Source organism: Camellia sinensis, chromosome 7, assembly GCF_055761805.1.
Source record: "Camellia sinensis isolate YWXY chromosome 7, ASM5576180v1, whole genome shotgun sequence".
NCBI classification, from domain to species: domain Eukaryota; kingdom Viridiplantae; phylum Streptophyta; class Magnoliopsida; order Ericales; family Theaceae; genus Camellia; species Camellia sinensis.
Window position 1 is genome coordinate 185517556 of NC_138967.1, and position 24146 is coordinate 185541701.

The 24146-nt window shown below is 36.9% G+C and overlaps 1 protein-coding gene and 1 long non-coding RNA gene across 2 annotated transcripts; one reads left to right on the plus strand and one right to left on the minus strand.

Annotated features, from left to right (window-relative positions):
* Positions 1-9515: 9515 nt before the first annotated feature.
* LOC145795510 (uncharacterized) lies at positions 9516-10343 on the plus strand. The gene is made up of 2 exons (XR_014336568.1): positions 9516-9809; positions 9991-10343. It is a non-coding gene; the product is annotated as an uncharacterized LOC145795510 (long non-coding RNA).
* A 2338-nt stretch (positions 10344-12681) lies between these two features.
* On the minus strand, positions 12682-14797 carry LOC145796379 (putative disease resistance RPP13-like protein 2). Its single transcript, XM_082881470.1, has 4 exons — positions 14576-14797; positions 14078-14486; positions 13828-13954; positions 12682-13117 (listed from the first exon to the last, which is right to left on the minus strand). Exons 1-4 carry the CDS (start codon positions 14795-14797, stop codon positions 12682-12684), a joined length of 1194 nt encoding a protein of 397 aa, XP_082737596.1.
* Positions 14798-24146: the final 9349 nt, after the last annotated feature.

Here is a 24146-nt window from a genome sequence, read left to right on the forward strand (position 1 = left end):
TTTTGAAAGTTTGATGTGACATGTGAAAGGTGAAAATTTGTTTGGTGATGTGTTTTGAAAATAGTTTTCAAAACTTAATTAAACCAATAATTTATCATCAAACACACAACTCATATATCGATATCCATATTTTTTATCAACAATAATAACCAAACTATTTTTAAAATACTGAAATTAAAAATTGATTTCTTTTGTCAAATTTTTTTTTTTTTTTTGTAATTTTTTTGAATAATTATTTTTTCGAAATAATTTTTTCATTTTAAAACAAACCTATGTCAATTATTTTCTGCCAATTAATTTTTCTATCAATTCATTTGTAAAATACGTTTTTAATTTTTTTCTAACATTTTGTTAAAGTCAACAACTTTTAAAAATACATATTAATAAAGAAGGAATAAATACACTAAGTTTAATATTTTAAAATACAAATCATAACGTAAATCTTACAAAAACATTATCAATTTTTTTTCCATTTATTACATGTTATGAATTTCTTCCAGATGTGATAACAGAAATGCAATGCATTATTGTACCCGTTGAGCTCATATAATTGTGGGGATTGGCATACGAAATGACTATTATGCCCCTCTTTACTTAAATGGAAACTGGTTACATAGAACAAAATATAAAGGGTAAGATAGTAATTTCACTTACTTACTACCTACCCCCTATTGTTTCATAGCTGTGTGTTCAATACTGAGGTGAAGAAAAAGGAGAGGATGCAGCTGTGTACTCAGTACACGGATGTGATATCATTAAAAAAGTAATAATATTAAAAACAAATAATATTTAACAAATAAAAAGTAAATAAAAAAAAACATACAACATGAACCTCACCCTTTCTATTAAATCTGAATCTCATTCCGTTTACCACACCAACTTCACCATCTCAGAAACACCTTCTCTAGTTACATCAGAAAACAAAAATTAGAGAAATAACGCATATCCACCATCTCATTAGGTTCTCCTTCTCCACTTCCATAATTTACAGGTTAGTTTTGATGCCAGTTCATCTTCATATTAGCTTCAGATATTAGCTTCAGACATTAGCTTCAGAGGGAGGGGAAGAGGAGGACAACCGGGCGGTCATCCCGCGGGACATCCTGCCGGTCATCTCGGCCCAGTCTCCGTATCTGTTGGCTTTGTTTCATATCTATTCCATTTTCATCTGTTATATTTTCTGATTTCTGTTCTAATTTTGTCACACTATCATTTATTTTTCTGATTATCAGTTTCTAAGTTATAATAAACTGTATGAAACAAACCCAATATAAATGAGAAATGTCATTCCCTATGTTTTTTTTGTGTATAAAAATATGTTTCTATGGCATCTACCTAATTAAATTTTGTCACCAATTTTTTTTATATTTATTTTTTACATAAAAATAAGTTTGTATGCACAAAAATGTACTAATGGTTGATATATTTTTCATACATTTTTCTTACCTCTCATATATTTTAATATATAATTTTCTTTCACTTTTGCAGTCATCATGCCAAGAACAATCATGCTAAGAACAAAACGAACCAGGCTCGAACTTGGTGAATCCTCAAACCTTGTACTACCACCACAGCAACAACATGATGGCTATCCAACTAATGATTTTGCAACATATCATCATGAACAAGCCTATGAACATTTATTACTCGACCAATTGTTACGGGAAGAAACGTAAAACTACCTTCTCAATATGATTCACTCTTACTTGGCAAATTAGATACAATGGGATGGTTACCTGTCATGACCCAAACCCGCCCCTATGGGTTTAGCACCGTAACCGGCCAGTAAGATTACCGAAGGCCTGCTTAACAGTAATACAGTAAAACAGAGTACAGGGGAATGGTGGAAGCCAAAACAGTAAATAAACAATGTCCGATGAGCTGTGACAATCTGGATGCCAAAAAGACTTCATACACATATACATGAACAGTACAGAACAGTATGTACATATATACAATCATTCGGTTCAGGGACCTAATCCCTATTAAACAGTACAGTACAGTAAACAAAATGGTTACAGAGACAGAAGGGGGAACTAAAACACCCCTAAGCCATAACTTGACAGGCTCGGAACCTCGCAGTGAGGCACAGTGATTGGCTTGACAAAATTGGAGCTTACCCCGACACTTCTAACCACAGTCTGGTGCCTGTACACCTACATATATATATGAGCAGTGAGCTAAAGTCCAGTGAATAACATAATGCGTAAAGAGGTTAAGAATGAATATCCTTACAGTAATGAAAACAGTTCATTAAATCAGTATATCAGTCGTTCAGTCAATACAGTCATATGTGGTACATCCATTAGCATAACAGTACAGTAAACAGTAGGTCTTGAAAGACCGAACAGTCAATGATGGCCATCAATCAGTAAACAGTAGTGGTTCCAACAAGGGAACCGACAGAGATTTCTATAACAGTAACAGTAAACAGTAGTTGCTAAGGATGTCGCAATACAGTTTAGAATATAGGACATACATTCATTCAATTAACAATATCAGTTCAGAAAGCAGTACAGTTCAATTGTTCAGAAGATAATCATTTTGAACATATCTTTACACAATTGTTACTCACAGAGTTCTGGGCTACAGTAAAGCTGAAGCGCGTCCCCAGTCGCCAACCCTACACAGTTTATAGATTGAACACACACTAAGCTACACAGTTGGGAAAATAATAACTTAATCCCTAATTTGCCTCGGTGTGGTTCTACATCTATATCCTCATTAAGATGCCTTAAACTAGGCCTAATAATGCCTAGGATGAGATGAGGATGCAAAGATGCACTTTAAAAGCATTTTCAGAATTTTCAGAAAACAGGGGTCACGCTTGAGCGTAGGTTACTCCGCTCGAGCGGACATGCAGACAAAGGTTTCCGCTCGAGCGCATACTCAACCACTCGAGCGTACTGCAAAACAGTCAAAAGTGCTGGATAGGTGAAATCCACGCTCGATTGGGCGCTCGACACCCGCTCGAGCGTAAGACATAAGGTCCCGCTAGAGTGTAAATTACCTCGCTCGAGCTAACTTGAAAACAGAACAAAATGCTGGGAGCACGATTTCCACGCTCGAGCGCCAGTCACCCCGCTCGAGCGTGAGTTCAAAATCTGGAATTCCCAGATTCGAACTTCAAGCTCAAAATCAAGTTTCAAACACCAAATTCAATCTTCATGGGCTCATTTTCTGGAAAACACTTCAAAACTCATAGTTTAACATGATTCAAAGCTCAATTTGTAAAATCAAAGCCCAAAGGAAGATCAATTAAACTCATTTTCAAACCAAATTTCAAGAGCATAATCCAAGCATGACATGCATGAGTTTAGCTAGCTTCTAAGCTTCCAAAACATGCTCCAATGAGCCAATTCTTTTCAAAACAAGATGAAATCATGGACTTAACATATTATGAGCATGCATGTAACATTTTGCCATGAAAACAACTCAAAACTCAACAATCCAAACATGCATGCATGAATTAAGCTATAGTTCAACATGTTAGAACTAAATTATGACTTAGCTCCTCAATTAGACATGAACCATGCATGAATCAACTTAAAGACACAATCAAGAGGATGAAATTCATACCTAGGTTCCTTAATTACTAGTATTGAGGTTCAATCTAGCAAGAACTCCTTTCAATTCCTCTAATTTCCAAGCAATTCTAGATGAAATCACCCAATCTCCCTATTCTCACTCTCTATTCGGCAATAACAAGGGAAATGAGCTGAGCAAATGTTTGATCTAGGTGTAATGAGGCTCAAAGGTGGTCTTAGATAGTGGCCATTCATAATGGCAAAATAGTAATTAAGTCAACAATGCAATTTAACCCATTTTAATCTAATTTAATCATACCAAATCAGTTTTCAAATAAATATACCATAAAATCACATAAATTCTACTGATCATGAAACATTAATCAATTTCTGGTTTGGCCGCCGATAAGGCCTTCAATTTGTAGTTAAACACAAAAGCATGAACAGATAATCAAACAGTCAACACATAGACATACAATTAAACAGATATACTTAATCAATTCAGTTCCAGATTTTAGTCAGTCAGTTCAGTACTTCAATCAATTCAGTTACCAATCATAATCAGTCTCAGTTTAGCAATAATCAGTGGTTAATCGGTAAACAGTGACGAGGGTTGTTACATTACCATTAAATAATTTACCAAATAAGATATATCCCTATCTTCTACGATTATTTTATGTTCACTTGACATCGGGTGACCAACAAAATGAACCGTTCAGTCTTACCTCTTATGTTAAGGGGAAAACAATCACACTCTCTCACCGTCGTTTTGCACAAATTATTGGAGTCGAAACAGGAGATTTACAATGTTATTTTCAAAATGAGTCTACCTTAGAAAAAATTGTTGATGATGTCAGTCAGATTTATACCACAATTTGTGACAACCGATTTAGCAGCACTAATTTAGAAGTTAGCCATTTAAAACCTCGCCTTCGTATTCTCCATTGATGGATAGTTGAAAATGTCACTCCTAAAAAAGGACATTATAATCGTGTTTCATGTTTTCAAGTTTACTTGTTATATTGTTTTGAAATTGGACAAAAATTAGATTTATGCTTTATATTACTAAAAGAAATGATGATTGCAAAATTGGAAACTCTGAATGGCCGGTCACTACCTTTTGGAGCTTTGTTAACCATAATTTTCAAAGCCCATGATGTGAACCTTAAAGGTGAAGGATGGATCATAATCACTTCAACAATTTCTGAGTATACACTGACCTGAGCTGGTGGTGCTGACACCTTGATGGGCTCTATTAATCTTGAAAATGAACCAACACCTGATGAGGAAGAACCCAATGACAATGCCATGCCACCACATGAACAACCTCATCATTGGACTGATTATTTAGCCTTGGAACAAGAACGGTACAATCAGCGCCTACAATGGGAACAACAAATGGCTAATCAGCTTAATACATTGGATACTCGGTTCGACAAATTTGGTACTCTGTTCGATGAAATTGCCACCGCTCAGAACTCACTAATTCATCAATTTGGTGAGTTTCGTGTAGACTCAGAGAGACGTGATGAACTGACAAGGAACCGCATTAATCAGATTGACTATCGAGTCACTCAGTTATACCATCAACATTTCCCTCCACCTCCAACACCACCTGACAATGATGCTTAACTTGTTCAAAAATCAAGTAAAATGGTTCGCAGATATGGTGATTATATTTTTTCCCTTTTTTTGTTTTGGTTATTTGTTTCCTTATTTTGTGCATCCATTCACATAACATTCATCATTGTTTCTGAATGTCCATTTAATAGGCCGAAGATGTAATCATCACCTCTGAATGGACACGTTCGCTGCGATCGGCGACTACTTGACGCATTGATATGGTCATGCATTAAAGCAATCATCAAAAAATCCATAAAATCATCAACAACCTCATCCTCCTCTGATGAGAGCTCCATTGTATTGTTTTCTCTGTCGGATGCCATATGGTTTTGTCTACATCACAGTAAAAGGATAATTAAATAATATGTTATTCATGCTGTAACAGTTAGCATTATTAGTGAAACAGTAAAATTCAGAGGAGAACAAAATTTATTTAACACATGGTGATATTATAATAACAGAACATAGTTTTAATATAACAGAAAACACTTAAAAGTTCAAAAAAAAAAAAAAACATACGAACATAGAAAAGGAAAGAGGATATGATGGAATGAAAAAAAAAAATAATAAAAACCAAATCAAGAATAATGAAATCATCAAACAGTTCAGCCAAGAAGATTTGCGAACACAAGCAAAACAGAACTTCTCAGTCACTGCAAAGCGAGGATCATGGCTAGGCGCAAATGGGTAGGAGTGTGCATAAAAAACCTTCGCCATTCTTTATCCTTGAACAGTGTCAGTGCCCTAACGTACTGCAATGGTGGTATGTCCCCAAGCTCTAGCAATGCATCTTGACATGCATTAAGGGAATAATCATCACCACCTGCACTTACAGCCTCAGTCTCATTTTCTTATGCACGTAAATGTCCTGTTTTGGCTTGTACATAGGATGTGAAAGCTGCGCACACATCATCAAACCCACTTGACCGGGACTTTTTGGAACGATCACTGTCAGTCTGGCTGGTTGCAGGGCCCCTCTTGTGACTTTTGCCCTTTGCTGGATTCATATACTCATCCCCAAATAAGTCAACAGGAATGGCCTCAGCAGCATTACTCCCACCAGCGTTACTCCCACCAGTATCAGCGTTTCAAAATTTATTTAACATCTCATCTTCTTCTTCTAAGTCAAGGGGTCCTTGTGTGGATGCACGAGACAGGGCCCCTGTGGCACAACAATTTTCAACAATTTCTGCCATTTCTTGAAAATATTCAAACCCTTTTGTCCTAAACTTCTTCACATTTCTGCTAGCATACAACAAGTACAAAACAAGAATTAAGCACTGTATATATCATGAAATATTTAAAATAAAATTAGAAAATAGTACAGATTAATGGAAAACCTTATCCCAAAATTCATCGGATGCAACAAACAGTGCCTATAATAGGATCCCATCCCAGACCTGTCTATGCCTGGAGTCGCTTAAATGTCTGGTAATCAGCTTTCAATCGCTGATATTTTTGGCGCACCTTGACACCTATATACCGAAATCCATATATGTTGTGCAACAGATTTACATAATGATTCCAATGCCTAATTGTCCACGAAGTAGTACGGCCCGTTGTTTGATTGTTTCTAACCTCATCTCTCAGCATATTTATTAATTTCGTTTCAATTCTGAGCGTCCACATTTTGGTGTTCTCATTGTCGTCGGAATTATTTCCATCCATCTATAAACATACAAATTATATTTAAACTGGTTTGAAAGAGAACACAGATAAAGGAAAAAGAACAGATGATTTTATTTCGAGAAAAAAAGTACGTAGCAGATTAATTGAATTTAACTAGCAGAAATATAACCACAAAAAAAAAAACATTCAACAAATAATAAAAAAAAATCAGTTAACATTGTGTTTAAATAGTAGGAAACAAATCAGTAAAAGAAAAATTAAGGAAAAAAAATCAGTAAAAAAGCCTGGTAGGTTCAAACAGTTGAGGGGAGGACCGGTAGGTTCAAACCATTAAGGAAGAAATGGAAAACGGGAAGACAAAACCGGAAGAGGTGGGAGGACCGGGTGGAAGACCGGCGGGTCGACCGGCAGGATGATCCGCGGGACGACCGGCCGGGTGTCCCAGGCACTCTTGCTTCAGGTTCTGATCGATGAAAGGTTCAAATAGCTCATAATTTAAAATAACAACCGATCTGAAATGGAAAATACGCCTCTACAATTTCTCATAAACCATTTAGGAACTGATTTCAACTTCTTCGAAATCATTTATACATAACAGATGAATGATTTACTGACTATTCTTGAAAAACTAAAAAGTTGAAACAGTTCAGGATGAATGATGAAGAATGAAAACATTTATCGACTCGTCTGAAATCATTTTCAGATAACAGATGAATGATGAAGGATTTATTTACCAGATTAGTGGGAGTTGAATAGTTATCGCCGGTGATGGAATGTGTATACTGATTGAATGTGCCACTGTTTGCTCGTCGGATTCGACAATAAATTTGGTAAATTTGACATGAAAAAAAATAAAAAATAAATTAGGATGAATTTCTCAAATAATTTCCCTATAAGAAAATATGTAAATAAATTTGTGAGTAATTTCACCTCGCAGTCGTCGTTGTTTGGTTGCCCGTAATAAAAATTGTCCACAACGCACAAATCGTAACTCAATCGATTTGTGAAATATGATACCAGTACAGAGCGGGTTGGGTGGATTCATTATTTATAAAATGAATCTGACTTCTGAAACCCACCCGTGATGAATCTGAAGTAGGATGTTTGATACAGAGAAGCCACCCATGATGAATCTGAAGGACTGATGTAGATGAGGTTCACGTGAAAGTTGCAGAGATGATGAAGAAGGCAGAAACGTTGAAAGAGAGATATAAGCTGCCAAACAGATTTTCAAAATGTAATTTGAATTAACACGTGGAATCAACTTTTGAACGTCGTATCCAAACGTCATGCGTGAGCTCACGTGTTAAAAATTGATTTGAATTAACAACCAAACAGAGCCTTAGTGTCCCAAACTCTAATTATCACATTGTTAAAAAAAAAAAAAAAACTCCAATTATCACCGTACAAAGTTTAAAAAAAATATAATAATCTAAATTTATTTATTTATTTTTTTAAAAATAACTCTTTGTATGGTAAATATTAGGGCAAATTACATATATCTCTCTCGAGATTTAGCTGAATTACAAATACTTCTCTGAGGTTTCGAAAATTACAGATACCCTCTGATGTTTATATTTTCATAACAAATTGTCCCATGAGATTTATATTTTCATAACAAATTGTCCCCTAATTTGTTATGAAAATATAACCTTCAGGAGGTATCTATAATTTCTCAAACCTTAGGGGATATCTGTAATTTTGCTAAACCTCGAGGGGGTATATGTAATTTGCCCTAAATATTATTATTTTAAAAATTCAGTGATGAACAAGATATGGGTTGCGTTTGGTAGAGTTTTGTAAATATGATTTGAGAGTATGAGTTGTATTTTGAGTTTGTGAGTTGTGAAATTATGATTTGAGTGTAAAAAATTTGTTTGGTTATGATTTTTGAATAGAGTGTTGAATTGAGTTTTAAATTGTATGTGGAATTGAGTTTTGAAAATTTGATTTGACATGTGAAGTAAGAAAATTTGTTTGATTATGAGTTTTGGAAAGAATTTTCAAAACTTAATTCAAATTGTTATAACTCATAACAAAATACATTACTTTCACACTATTGAAAATTCTGATCAACACTCATAACCAAACTCCTTTTAAAATTCAATTAAAAAAATTTATTATTAACAAAAAATAACATTAATCAAAATTTTAATTGAAAATACTACAAAGGAAATAATTTTTTTCAAAATAAATATTCAAAAAATTTAAATCATAAATATTTAAATAATCTAAAAAATTTAATAAGTAAAAAATTAAAATAAATATTAAAAAAATTTAAATCGTAAAAATTTAAATAATTTAAATATTTAAAAAAATTAAATAATTTAAAATTTTAATATTTTAAATTTAAAAATAATTCTATATTTAAATTGTAACCAAACACATCAAAAAAAAAAAATTAAGAAATTATTTTTAAAACTCATAACCAAACAGATAACTCGAAATTTCATATTACTTTCACAACTCTATACTCAAATCGTAACCAAATACATAACAAAAAAATTAAAATATTTTTATAAAATAGAGTTTGAATTTATTTTTATAAAATATTTGTAACATATTTAAATATTAAAAAAATTAAAATATTAATTTGAATTTGATTTTGAAAAGCGTTTTAAATTATGTGTTTAGTTATCAATTTTGAAAAGTAATAATTATAATTTAAATTAAATTTTAAAAAATAAATGTAAAATTATAATTTAGAAACTCAGAACAAACACACATAACGAGACTTAGCAAACGAGCATAATTTTTTTAAGCGAATCTCAATCCCCAAACGATGATACCTACGATACGACCCTCCATTTTCATTCGCCTCTAAAACCCTAAACCCAATGACGAAATCAAGGGAATAGTCAGAATGAAGCTTCATCGAAATCGAAGAAAGTCTTGGGTTTTCCATTGAAGAAGAAGAAGTGGCAACGATTGTTCTCGCCCGATTAATTTGGGCTCTCTCTCTCTCTCTCTCTCTCTCTCAGGGATGCAATCGATACAAATTGAAGATTATAGACCAAAATGAAATCAATGGTATACTTTAGGGACTATTTATGTAATTTATCTTTCATTTTACTATCACCAAAATAATCTTGAACTGTATGGGTAAGTAAATATGGATGTTCAACTGAAATTGATTGTTGTGTGGATGTAAAACCCAGGTCAGGAATTTTACATATTATTGCTTTGTTAATTTATCTTGTCCAAACTGCAGATAAAAGATATGCTTATAACACTCTCAAGTTCTTTGAAAACAATTCAAACCGCCTGCCAAAGTGGTGCAATGGCGCGGACACCGTGAAGCTCCCTTTCTGCCAAATTTGAGGGAAGTATCGGATCGAACTACAAGGATACAATACAATGGATCCATACCTGCATATGAATGAAAGGTGCCCATCTCTTCCCCCAAAATACTCCAGGCCTAAGAGTTGCTAAAACATCTTCTGATTTGGTTGTCCTGTTTTGGAGTTTTTATGCCACTGCTTTGTATAATACTAGGTTTGTGTATTATTGATTTTTCTGTATATCTTTTCTGATGTGAAGGTTTGAAAGATTCCAACATGATCAGTCGATGTAGGTTAATGCTGTCTGTAAATTTGCTACCACAATACACATGGGGAGTAATGTTAATTTCATTGCTGTTTATAGCACAATTTGGAAATTTCATTGTTCTTGAGGCTTTTGGAGTCCATGTCATATGTTGAAGTCACAGCCACATCCGAAATCAAGGTTTCTATTGCCTTAACACTATACTATTGTTCTTTTTGTTGTGCAGAATAAAATAGATAAATAAGAGGAGAGAAAAGAAAGCTATTGAAATTCTGATTTTATGTTATTTACATCTAGATAATCAGCTACAAGATGATGCTTAGATTTCTTTTTTTTGGAGCACTAAGTTTGATGTTAGTGGGTTATTAAGTTAGGGTTAGCTCAACCGGGCATTCAACGCTTCTCCATAAGCTCGAATGCCAAACCTCCCTCTAGAACCTGGAAGTACATCCACTTGAGCTGTGCTCAAATTCAGATGATGCTTGAGAATTTATAGAAGATGACATTTCAAAAGGAAAATTTAGACTAAAGAATTTATATCAGATAGATAGCAACCTAGTTGGTGCAAAGTCCTTGATACTGTAGCTGGTTTTGATTAATTCAATTCTTGTGGTTAATTTAGGAACTTTGATTTTATTGTTATCAGTATATTAACTATTTTAGTATGAGAATGGAACTTGTTGGTATTAGCCTTACTGGTGAATGGGACTGGTTGAAATTCTGTTTCAAAAGCATTAAATCATTTTTTGTTTTTCGCCTCATGATTCATTTGATTCAATTTAGTTTGAGATCGACTCGAAATATAAACAAGCCAAGCTCATTAAGTTTTCAAGTCAAACTTGCACAACTTATTTACTAAGTTCAACTTGACTCATTTACAAGGTTCTATGTAAAAGTGTTAGACATAAGAGCAATGCTACGTGCACGAGAAAAAAAATACACACACAAATATGCACACTTTAAAATGAACAAAACACAACACAAATTCATTTTTTTCATACGCTTTTGTTTATACTTTTCTGTGCACTACCATTATTGTTAGAAGAAGAATAAAGAGATCAAATAGAAGAGACATTTAAAAGATGGTTTGATAATGAAATTTGATACCAAGATAAAAAAGCAGTCATACATAAAGAATGAGGTCCATCAATGAGTCATGAAAATAGACCTCATTCATTATATACAATCTCCATCAAGATTGGAGAAAATTTGATTTAAAAAATAGCCAAGAAGTTAATCCCAAGGGGTTGGCCTGGTGGCAAGGCCTTAGGTGTTGGGGTTGTGCTCCCTCCAAGGTTCAAGGATCGAAATCTCTTAAATGCTAACAATTCCTTACGGTCATTAGAGTGGGAGAAAACCCTTGCATTGACCGTGATACACTTGCAAGAAACTCCTTGCCAAGGGTCTATGCACCCCTGGTGATTAGTAGGGCTTTGATCTGGATACCTCAGTGCCAATAAAAAAAAAAAAAAAAGTTGTCCAATACAAACATGTCTAGAACCACCTCACCAAACGTAATGTAATAAAATAAAAATGTTACGATTATTATATTGATTAAATTTTTTTCACGGATAATATACATTGATGGTCTTACAGAATTGTTCGAATCATTGAAATGGACTCGTGATGGGCCCCTTGGGCATGAACTTGAGAGAAATTCAACTAAAAAAAAAATCACAATTATTGGCTTGATTGAATAAGGTTTGAAGAAAAAATGTGGTAGCTGCCATCTCATATTCCCTCTAATCATTAACCAATCATCTATTTTATACGGTACTAAATATAGAAAACGAGTTTAGAAAACTTGTATATCATTTTCCAAAATCAAAACAAGTATAGTAAGTTACCAAATGGGGGGAGTTGTTGGAGGTGGTTGTAGGAGCGGAGACGTTGGCCAGAGGATGGAAGGGTGAGGCAGGTAAGAAGGAATGAAACTTGTTTTGAAAATAAGTAAAACCACATTTTTCTTATTTCCTCAATTTTTGAGAACTGTAGCCAGTTTTTTTAAAAGTGAACAATTAGCAAACAGTTTTTTTATTTCAATTTTCAAAAAATTTAAAGCTAAAGCAAAATAAATAAAATAATATAAAAATCTCACCAAACTAACCCTAAGATTTACAATCCCAATTTAAAAACTTGTGAAGTTACCAACTCTCTAGGATCAAAATTAGGAGGTCAAATAACAAGCTCCAGATCTACTGAAAAAAATGAAAAGGAGAAGAAAAAAAAGACAAAAATTTGATATCAATATGAATACAAGAAGTCAAGTACTAAGAGCATGTGAAAATAAATAAATACATAATACGCATTCTAAATATAGTGGTTTCCAATATGGTTAGAGCTATCTCCTCTCTCGCTATAGATAAGTTCCTTGCGTAGAGCCAGATATTGTGTCCCCAATCCAAACTTCTAGAATGTGTGCAATTTTCCAATAATTCCCACCTTCTAAGTTTATGTCCAGGCTTAAACTCAATCCATAAGACATATCAACAAAATAAAGAGATTTAAGGCTGGTTAGATGTTCAATGCCATAGGGTAACTCCTCTACCAATTTATATTCACAGATAAATAGCTCTTCAAGATGAGGCATCGAGCCAGCCTCCACTTTCACCCATCTCAATCTTTTTAATTCAGCAAGTCCTAATCTCACAAGTCTTTGAAATCCACCAGCCTTGAAACACAATCCTTTCCCTTCGTATGTCCGACGAAGTTGAAGTTCAACCAAATTGGGCAAACCTTGAAGGGATTCTAGTGGATCAACATCCTTCAACTTACTCCATGCTAAAATTACTCTTACCAATTGTGCAATGAAGGTATCCAATGCGGTACCTTATGTAAACTTCCTACTAGGTAGAGCGTTCAAAGAAGTTGAGGAGTTGAAGAAAGAGAATCTAGATCAATGATCTCGTCTTCTCCTGCTGCACGAACAACTAATGAGCGAAGGTTACTAAGCTTCTCAAGGGACGAGCATAACACCCTCCCATCTTCATTTCTCTGTTTTTCAATGCGTAATTTCCTCAGTTGAGTTAACTTCCCTACCTCTCCTAGTAAAATGGTTCCATTATCATGGTTTGTTTCAATAGAACAAAGTTTCTGTAAGGATGACAAACTTCCTATTTCCGTCGGGGCTTTGAATCCACAGTGGTGTTGAAAACAAATGGAAGGAACAAGATCTTGTTTGTAGCGATACAACAAGATATGGCGAAGTTGTTGGAGTTTGAGGATGTCATCAGGCAACTCAGTGACATACGTATCTTTACGCTGTGTTTGGTTGGAGGATTTGAAGAGGGATTTGGAAAGGGAAAGGGAAAAGTTAAGTGAAATGTGAATAAAATATACTTACATTTCACCTAGTTTCACACACATTTTCCCTTTTCCTTTCCAAATCCCTCCCCAAATCTTCTAACCAAACACAGCATTAAGGTCCAATGTTTCCAGGTTTTGGAGCTTTCCAATCGACTTTGGATTTACTTTTACATTGGTTCCCCTCAAACTTACATACCTGAGTTGAATTAGTTTCAAAACTTCATTTGGGAATGTCTCCAACAAGGCACCTTTCAAGTTTAGCACAGTTAGCAACTGTAGACCATCATTTGATGATGCAAGAATGGGGAACTTGGACATTGAATCTGTTGCATTGAACATAAGCAAAGAACGAAGTTGAGCGAAACACTTGCTTTGTTGTGTATTTTCCAAATGATTGTGGATTGATAAGTGCCGCACCTTTTTAGGTCACACTCTTCTTTGTTCACCAGCTATTGTCACAATGTTTTGCTCTCCTGACTTGGAAACAATAATTTCATGCCAGAGGTCATGGATGCGATACGTTTTGATCCTTCCATCTGATCTCATCTCTGCCACTTGAACTAAGCTTCTATTGATTAGCTCATTGAGGTAGCCCTCAGCAACTTCTTCTACCGTCATTCCTGCTTTCATTTCTACAAATCCTTCTGCCAACCATAATCGAATCAATCTCCAATGGTCAATGAAACAGTCCTCCGGACAAACACTTAGATAGAGAAAGCAAAACTTCAGATAATAGGGTAAATCAAGGTAACTGAGGGACAATATTTTCTTCATGCTTAGGAGTCTGTCATTTCCTTCTAGTTCTGCACCAAAGCTGTGGTAGATCTTATTCCACTCATCCACACTGCTCTTATCCTTTGTTGATAAAAAAAGACCACTAATTGCCACAATTGCAAGTGGCAATCCCTCGCATCTATTCAAGATGGCACGAACAACTCAAGAACATCTCCAATGTCGTACGCAGCTTCTCGGACTTGCTTGACCCATACTTTGAGTTCGGGGTTGTTCTTTTCCATAGCATCGGCAACTTTGAGGCAAGCTGTCATGCACTCAAATTCATCTCTGATGTATTGGATCTCATCTCGAACTCCAGTCAACAAATTGGCCTCTTGTTGGAGGAAGGGTGTGAAGTTGGCTAGTAGATGGAACACTGCACTCTCAGCCATTTTTTTTTTTAAATGTGTTTTGTTGCAGGGGAGTAGCCTTTGGTTGGTTGGGTTTGAAGGGAGGAGGAAGATGAGAAAATAATAATGGTGGTCTGAACTGTGAACTGAGTTTGTGATTAAAGGTGAGTAGTGAGTTTGAAAATTGGGGATTTGTAATGCTGAAATTCAATTGGGGGTTTCAGTGATCCAGGTGGGGGGCATTTCCTCGTTTTGATGTGTGAAATCTCATTTTTCTTCGTTCTGTTGAATTTGTTTTTGCGGTTCACATGGAGCCGTCTTGCTTGACCAAATAAAAAATAGAAAGAGACGAGTGGGGGGTGTTGTTACTGGCCCCACTTGGTACCAATCAAAATTCAAGTAATATCACAACTTAATGGGAAATCCAATTGTATGCAATTTTTTATTACAATTTTTATGTCTTTGATTGTAATTTATTATGTTATTAGTTATGATATATTATGATATTAATTATGTTATTATTTTAATTATAATTAAAAAAATTATTTAATTATACATAATGTGATATTTGATTATAATTATTCTATCAATTGAACATAATATTTGGTAATTTATTTAAAGAGTTTTCGATGCATTAGGTTAGGCACGTGTAATAGTTATTGAATTTTTAATTATATTTAAATAGTGAGTTCTCCTAATTGTTTTATTATTAGTTAATGGTGACATAGTATTATTTTTTTATTTGACGGAAAATGTCTTTTGTTTTAAATAATTGGCATATTTCTTATTGTTCAGTTGAATAAATAAGGAATAAGTAAAATATGTTTTTAAGAAAACTATTTTTGGTCATAGTCTCCAAAATAATTTGTCACTAAAGATTTGGTAAGTCAATTTTTAGAAATTCAATTTCAACCTGGCTATTCCAACACATTGAACTTTTCAAAAGTGAAAGGGTAGATTTTTATTGGTTTCTACCCATAGAGTATTTTTTTTTTTCAAGTGTCAATTAAATACTGAAAAGTAAAGTTTTTTTTTTTTTTTTTTTTTTTTTTTTTTTTTTTTTGTGTGTGTGTGTGTTTTTGTGTGTGTGTACAAAATCAATTTACATAAAGAATATTTTTAGGTGTAAAATATTTTACAAACTTGTTCAATAGTTTTTACATGTAAATCTATGTTAAAAGATGACTTTAAAAATTTGGTTTTATAAATTTCTTTAATTGGCATCTTTGGGATATTCCAACTTAAATTGATTTTTAAAATTTGAAATTCATGTTCTTCTTTGTTTATTATTGTATCTGGTATGGGAGCTAAGGTTATAGATCTAGAACTGACTGAAAAATTATTTCTGAATAATCGACTCATGGTTCTAAATTCTATAAATGGTATCAGAGCCAAGTTGTGGTCATGCTAATTGATTAGTTGTTCTGTTTGTATCTTCTTTATTCTATTTCTGTAAATTGTTTCACATCTTCTTTATTCTTCCCAACTTATCACTAATTTTTCACTCTGCTAGTAGCCACCCACTTTTCGTCCTACATCTAGTTTAAGTCCTTAGGATAGGCTGTAGAAGGATATAAGGGTTCCCAAAAAGGGTATGAGTGAACGCATAGTATGTGAAAATTTGATAAGTCATCAAAGAATTTAGATTGTCTTGAAACCATTTATAGAATTTAGAACCATGAGTCGATTATTCAGAAGTAACTGCTCAGTCAACTCTAGATTGACAACTTGAGCTCCCATACTGGATACAGTAATAAACGAAGAAGAACATGAATTTCAAGATTTAAAAATCAATTTAAGTTAGAATATCCCAAAAATAACAATTAAAGAAATTTATAAAATCAGTTTTTTAAAGTCATCTTTTAACATAGATTTACATGTAAAAACTGTTGAACAAGTTTATGCTTTAACAAAAATTCAAGAAACATGTCAATTATGAACTAAAGAATCAATCAGAAAACATCTATCCATTGGTCATAATTTTATTCATATAGGCTTAATTCAAGTAGCAGTCAAACCATTAACGACTCAATGATGTAATTCTTCTGTTTTGTTATGTTTATGAGATGCTTGATTTATCAATTATTATGATAGTTTAATGGGTATGATGGAATCAGGTCTTCATAAAGGTCCAATCCATTTTAATTGCTTTCTTGATTTTACTTTCAGTCTCCGAGATCCTCACATATTAAAAGCTTTAACATTGAATACCTAAATTTCTGGTGTATTTACTAATATGCTTGGCGGTGCACATTCTATTGCTTTAATATATTGTATCTATTATAAATGTATAAAGATCAATCTTAATGTTCATGCCTTATTTAAGAGTCCGAAAGACAAAACCTTACTCATGCATGGTAGTACTAATGAAACAAATATCGAAGTCCCTACAACTATTTGTTGGAAAAAAAGTAACTCTTCGTCATAGTTGGGTTACAATCAATGAAAATTATTCTCACCCATACCAATCTAGTAGTAATAATGTCCAACAAATTCAACAATATGATGATGGTTCAGTCCATATCTGTTTTAATTGCCTAACTTGTAGTCAATCCTCTCGTCATAGTATCTTCAGTATCCCCATTGATGACGATGAAATTTTTAGTACTCCTTTATTTACTTGAAGAGACAAAAAACTTCACATTAGTCAACCTTCACACACTAATGAAAGTAAGTTAAAAGGCATAGATAATTCCTCTACATCTTAGATTAGTAAACCCGTTTATTCAACACAAACACATCTCCATGATGAAGATACCACATCTCAAGATTCACCCACTCAAACTGATTTTGAAGTCATTTCTCCTGTTAATCCTCAATTATTAACCATTAGTAAACCATTTACGCCCAATCTTAATAAACTCCATGCTGAATTTAAGTTTAAAGATAATAAATGTAACACCCTCAAAATAATAACATTAAACCCATCAAATAAGACATGCATTTACATATAAACTAACAACATTCTTTTTTTCATTGGAGTTCCATTACATAAGTATTACATGTTAACATCATAACAAAATGCCCTACGGGCTTATAGCTTTCCAAGTTAACACTTGGTTACAACAAAAGAGTACTAACTCGTTTACACATAAAGCCCTTGGCTTGAAGTTACATGTAATACATCAAAAGTAAAACAACAAAACATGTCCGCCTCTAGCCTCCCAAGCTATGTCCTTGGAGGTGGCATGCTTCCTGCACCTGAAAATGATATTCCCATATAGGGTGAGCCACAGCCTAGTAGAAATACACTAAACCAACCATGAACAATGACTAAAATATTAGCAATTGATAGATGGCCAACACTAATACAATCACATAAATCACATATTTATGTCATACGACTTATGAGTCCAAGTTTCCTTTCATTTTCCCTTTTTCAACGGATAGACATATAAGCACTAATCACATTCTCAACAGATATGTATATCAACAATATCCACATTCTCAGATAAGCAAATAAGCTATATCCACATTCTACAACAGATATGTACATCCACAATATCCACAGATAAGCATATGAGCTATATCCACACATTCCAAAGATAAGCATATAAGCTCAATCTTCACTTCTAGACAAGCATATGAGCTGTGTCTACGGAGTTCATCCCCTATCTTCTCCCAACACTATCCGGTTTAGAGGTACATCCCCTATCTTCCCCTGAACCGCGGAGTACATCCCCTATCTCCTCCTCTACACATAACGTATATAAGCACATTGGTTCTATATACAATCACCCAATACATACAATTAATGTATTCTATCAATCGTCAAGTTCCATGACACATTCCATTGATTAGTTTCAGTTTGCCTAATCATCATGCATTGTCTACAACATTCACGACTATCCTCGACCGATAGCCCAAGCAGTTATTTCTAAACAGAAAATAAATGCACAATGGATATTCAATCAACATTTCATTTCTTCATTCTTCTCAATTAATTATCCCAATTAATTAAACAATGTAATTAGGTCAATTCCCATAATTAACATCTCAACCCTTAGGTCCCATTTTCATCAATGATTCAACAATCATTCCATTTTTTTCTATGCCAAACATGCATCTAGGTTTATTATGAATAAAACCCCAACTTTTGTAAAATTACACAAAAGCCCCAAACTTTCACAAAATTACCAAACCAACCCCAACATCTCAAAATATCAAAATTTAAAGACAAAATCCATAGAGAGGAGTAGGATATCCCTACCTTGAAGTTTTAGCCAAAAAGGAGATGAAGACCCGAAGACCAACTTGCTCCAAATCCAAACTTTTTCAGATTAAATCGAAGCTCTCAACACCCTCTATCTTTTTAACAAAGGCCCTAGGCTAGATTCACACCCTAGGGAGATCAAATCTTAGAGAGAGTGTAAGTTTAGAGAGAGAGAGGCTCGGTTTTAGGGTTTAATCGAAGAAAAGAAGTGAAAAAGTGATGTTTTAGACGCTGCTGTCCGCTGATATAAAACACTCTCGCTCGAGCGAAGGCTTGGTCGCTCGAGCGACCAGACACAGAAAACTCTCGCTCGAGCCAAGAAGTTCTCGATCGAGCGAAGAAAAACCCAGACCGCTCGAGCGAAGGAAGCTCGCTCGAGCCAAGAAAGACAGCTCTCAGGTCCAGAACCAGGTGCAACCGCTCGCTCGAGCGAGCCACTCTGGCTCGACCCACCATACTCGAACCCCACTCTCGCTCGAGCGACCAACTCCTCGCTCGAGCGAAAGTCCAAAATTCTGGGCAGCAACACTAGGCTCCCGAACACAACCAACCTGTAACAAACCTGCCCAACACATCCTATAACTCAAATATGAAGAAAAAGGAATGTAAACACGATAATAACCAACTACCAACATCCACGGACACATGTCCGGATCACTGTACAACAAGGGTAAACCCGGGATCGCTATAACCTCCCCCCCTTAAAGAATTTCGCCCCCGAAATTAAGCACAAGTTTTCAAAACAAACAAGTTTTTCTCCATTTAAACAATGTTATACTAACATTCAACAATTCGACCCATTACCGGTCATCCCATCCCTTTAACAAGAGACACATCACAATATGTAAACAACATATGTACTTTTTAACATGCATCAATATTATGCACTATCCTTCCAATTTCAACAATATATTCAACATATACAATGTTACATTCAACTTCCATATGAGGCAAGTTCCAAATCATACTTCCAATAATCAAAACATTTTCAATGTTTCACAACTTAAGACATATATATAAAGCTCTTAAGTTCAACAAAATGTAAAATTTAAATACAAGATCACATATCAACAAACAAGTCCGGATATTTCTCTCGGACTTCCAACTCACGTTCCCAAGTGGCTTCCTCCACTCCGTGATGTTTCCACAAGACTTTCACCAAAGGAATGGTCTTGCCACGCAGGACCTGATCCCGCCTATCCAAGACCCGAACCGGTCTCTCCTCATACGAGGCATCCTCATCTACCTCTAAATCGGTCCAATCCAACACATGTGATGGATCTGGCTCATACTTCCGAAGCATACTCACATGAAACACGTCATGCACTCCGGACAACTGCGGCGGTAAGGCTAACCGATAAGCAACCTCACCTATCCTCTCAAGAATCTCAAAAGGACCAATAAACCGAGGTGATAACTTCCCACTCTTCCCAAACCTCATCAGGCCTCGTCTAGGTGATATCTTCAGAAAGACATGATCACCTACCTCAAACGCCAAAGGCCTCCTCCTACAGTCAGCATAAGATTTCTGCCGACTCTGGGCTGTAACAAGCCTCCTACGGATAAGCTCAACTTTCTCCGTCGTCTCCCTAACCAACTCCGGACCCAACAAAGGTGCATCACCCACCTCGGCCCAACACACTGGAGACCTACACGGTCGGCCATACAAGGCCTCAAACGGTGCCATACCGATGCTAGACTGAAAACTGTTGTTGTAGGCAAACTCTACCAAAGGTAAGTGCCTCTCCCACGTCCCACTGAAATCCAGGACACAACCCCGAAGCATATCCTCGAGGATCTGAATAGTACGCTCGGACTGCCCGTCAATCTGAGGATGATAAGCCGTACTAAAGGTCAACTTAGTGCCCAAGGCACTCTGCAAACTCTGCCACAACCTAGCAGTAAAACGAGGATCTCTATCTGAGACGATCGTCACTGGGACCCCGTGCAATCTCACTACGTCCCGAATATACAAGTCGGCAAGATGATCCACCGAATCTCTCACGCGCATAGGAATAAAGTGCGCCGACTTAGTCAACCGGTCTACAACCACCCAAACAGCATCACTACCCCGCTGAGTCCTCGGAAGACCTACAAAGAAGTCCATAGTGACATGCTCCCACTTCCACTCGGCAATAGGCAAGGGTTGCAACAAACCCGCTGGCCTCTGATGCTCGGCCTTCACTTGCTGGCAAGTAAGGCACTTCGATACGAAAACAGCCACATCTCTTTTCATACCCCGCCACTAAAACTGGCGACCCAAATCCTGATACATCTTAGTACCTCCCGGATGCACCGCAAGGCGCGAATGATGAAACTCTCGGAGTACTTCCTCTCGGCAAGACTCCGGTACAAACAAACGGTCTCGGTATCTCACACTCAGGTCGGGATACACCGTCAAACCCTTCTCAACTTTCCCACTGGAGATCTTCTCTCGGAGGGATTCTACCTCAAGGTCACCTCTCTGTGCCTCTAACACTCTAATCACAAGTGTAGGCTGCGCAACAACAGAAAACAAGGCCGCAGCCTCAACAGATTCGCCCAGTAGCAAATCAAACTCGCCAAGTGCTCCCAACATCTCCCATTCCCGGATGGCTATACAAGCTACATCACTAATGGATTTCCTACTACGGGCATCGGCCACAACATTGGCCTTTCCCGGATGATAATGCAACTCAAAATCATAGTCCTCGATGAACTCCATCCATCTCCTCTGCCTCAAATTCAAGTCTCTCTGTGTAAACAGATACTTCAAACTCTTATGATCCGAGAATACCTCGAACCTCTCACCATAAAGGTAGTGCCTCCAGATTTTCAAGGCAAAGATCACTGCTGCTAACTCTAGGTCGTGTGTGGGGTAATTCTTCTCGTGTACTTTCAACTGACGTGAGCCATAAGCTACCACTTTCCCTTCTTGCATCAATACACAACCCAAACCCTCTCGTGAGGCATCACAATAAACTGCATAACCCAACCCTCTCTCCGGAATAATCAACACCGGAGCGGTGGTCAATCTAACTTTCAACTCTTGGAACGACTTTTCACAAGTCTCACTCCACACAAACTTGACTCCCTTCCGAGTCAGTCTAGTCAACGGTGACGCTAACCTGGAGAAATCTTTCACAAACCGACGATAATACCCAGCTAATCCCAGAAAACTGCGGATCTCAAACACACTCTTAGGCTGTGCCCAATCTTGCACTGCCTCTACCTTGGATGTATCAACAGACACCACTTCCCCGGATACCACGTGGCCTAAGAATATGACTTCCCTCAGCCAGAACTCACACTTCCCAAACTTGGCATACAGCCTATGGGCTCTAAGTAACTCAAGCACCACTCTCAAGTGTGCCTCGTGCTCCTCCTCAGAAGACGAATAGATAAGGATGTCGTCCACGAAGACAACCACAAATCGGTCTAAGAACTCCCTGAAAATCCGGTTCATCAAGTCCATAAAGACTGCCGGTGCATTGGTAGGCCCGAATGGCATCACCAAAAACTCATAATGGCCATACCGCGTACGGAATGCCGTCTTAGGAACATCCTCCTCCCTGACCCTCAACTGATGGTAACCCGATCTCAAGTCTATCTTAGAGAAACAACGGGAACCCTTCAACTGGTCAAACAAATCATCTATACGGGGCATAGGGTACTTATTCTTAACCGTAGCCCGATTTAACCTCCGGTAGTCTATACACAATCTCAAGGCACCATCTTTCTTTTTAACAAAGAGGGCCGGCGCTCCCCACGGTGAAACACTAGGGCGAACAAAGCCCTTATCAAGCAATTCCTGGAGCTGAATCTTCAACTCAACCAACTCTGCTGGAGCAAAACGGTAAGGTGCCATAGAAATCGGCGCCGTACCAGGCACTAAATCAATAGAGAACTCTATCTCTCGGTGAGGTGGCAAACTAACAAGATCTTCGGGAAAAACATCCGAATACTCACAAACCACCATCGGCAACACAATCTGAGTCTCAACACACTCACTACTCTCAAAGCTAGCAAGTAGACTACTAAGCTCACTTCGCCCTCGCGAATCATACCCCGGTGGCAAAACACTACCAACCCGGTCTCCCAAGAAATGGAACCACTCCCCGCTCAAGGTACATAACGTGACCCTCTGGCGGTAGCAATCAATAATAGCCCGGTATGACGATAACCAGTCCATACCCAAAATAACATCAAAACCCTTCATGGGCATGACAACAAACGGAAAAGGAAGCCTATAGTCGGCGACCTCTATATCACATCCTCTAACACCCTATTTCAGGATCAACTCACCACCCAAAGGCGATACTACACAAATAGGAGATGCTAACTGTGCTAACTCCAATTCCAAAACAGATACAAATGCAGCAGATACAAAAGAATGAGATGCACCCGTGTCTATCAACACACTAGCAACCGAGTTGCAAAATAGAAAAGTACCTCTCACTACTGATGGAGCCGGTACTAAATCCTGCGCGGTAGCAGCATACACGCGCGCCGTAGGCCCCTGGTCTACCTGCTCACCTCTCGGAGCAAAAGACTGCTGCACAGACTGGGATGACGAAACTCCCGGATTGGCCCTCGAGGCCTGCACAGACTGAGCTGGCTGAAAACCCTGCGTCTGCCTAGAACCAGACGCTCCCGAAGTGGCACTCAACTGTGGGCAAAACCTTTTTAGGTGCCCAGGCTGTCCACACTGATAACAAGTCAAGGGCTGCCCCCTGCCCAAACTCTGACTCTGCGGTCTAGCTGAAGAAGAAGCAGCTTTCTGACCCCCACCCTTCTGCGGGCAAACTGAAACCTTGTGACCCAGCTGGCCACACTTGTAACAAGTGAATTCCCCCTGACTGCCTCTCCCCGAGCCTACACTCGGCACTGGAAAGGTCGATCTAGAGACTGCACCCTGAGACTGCTGAGGGTTATAACCCTTCTGTCTCCTGCCATCACTCTGACTGTCCTGGCTCCTCTTGGAGCCCCTCTGTTCTTCCTCCTCCTCCTGCATCATAATCTCCATATGAGCAGCAGCATCAACTAGGTGTCTATACTCTCGGATATAAGACCCACCAACTCTCAACTTGAGGCCCCGCCTCAACTTCCGCTCAAACTCATAGCAACGGCGTTCCTCAGACGCCACCAGTTCCGGTGCAAACCTGGACAGACTGGTAAAAGTAGCCTCAAACTCGGCCA

Bases quoted from the DNA above. Each gene is read 5' to 3' on its own strand.
- LOC145796379 (XM_082881470.1), bottom strand. From the start codon at position 14,797: ATGGCTGAGAGTGCAGTGTTCCATCTACTAGCCAACTTCACACCCTTC. The intron at 14,487-14,575 runs GTTCTTGAGTTG...TTATCAACAAAG, and splicing joins CTGCGTACGACATTGGAGAT to GATAAGAGCAGTGTGGATGA. The intron at 13,118-13,827 runs GTATGTAAGTTT...ACAATTGGTAAG, and splicing joins TTGAAACTAATTCAACTCAG to AGTAATTTTAGCATGGAGTA.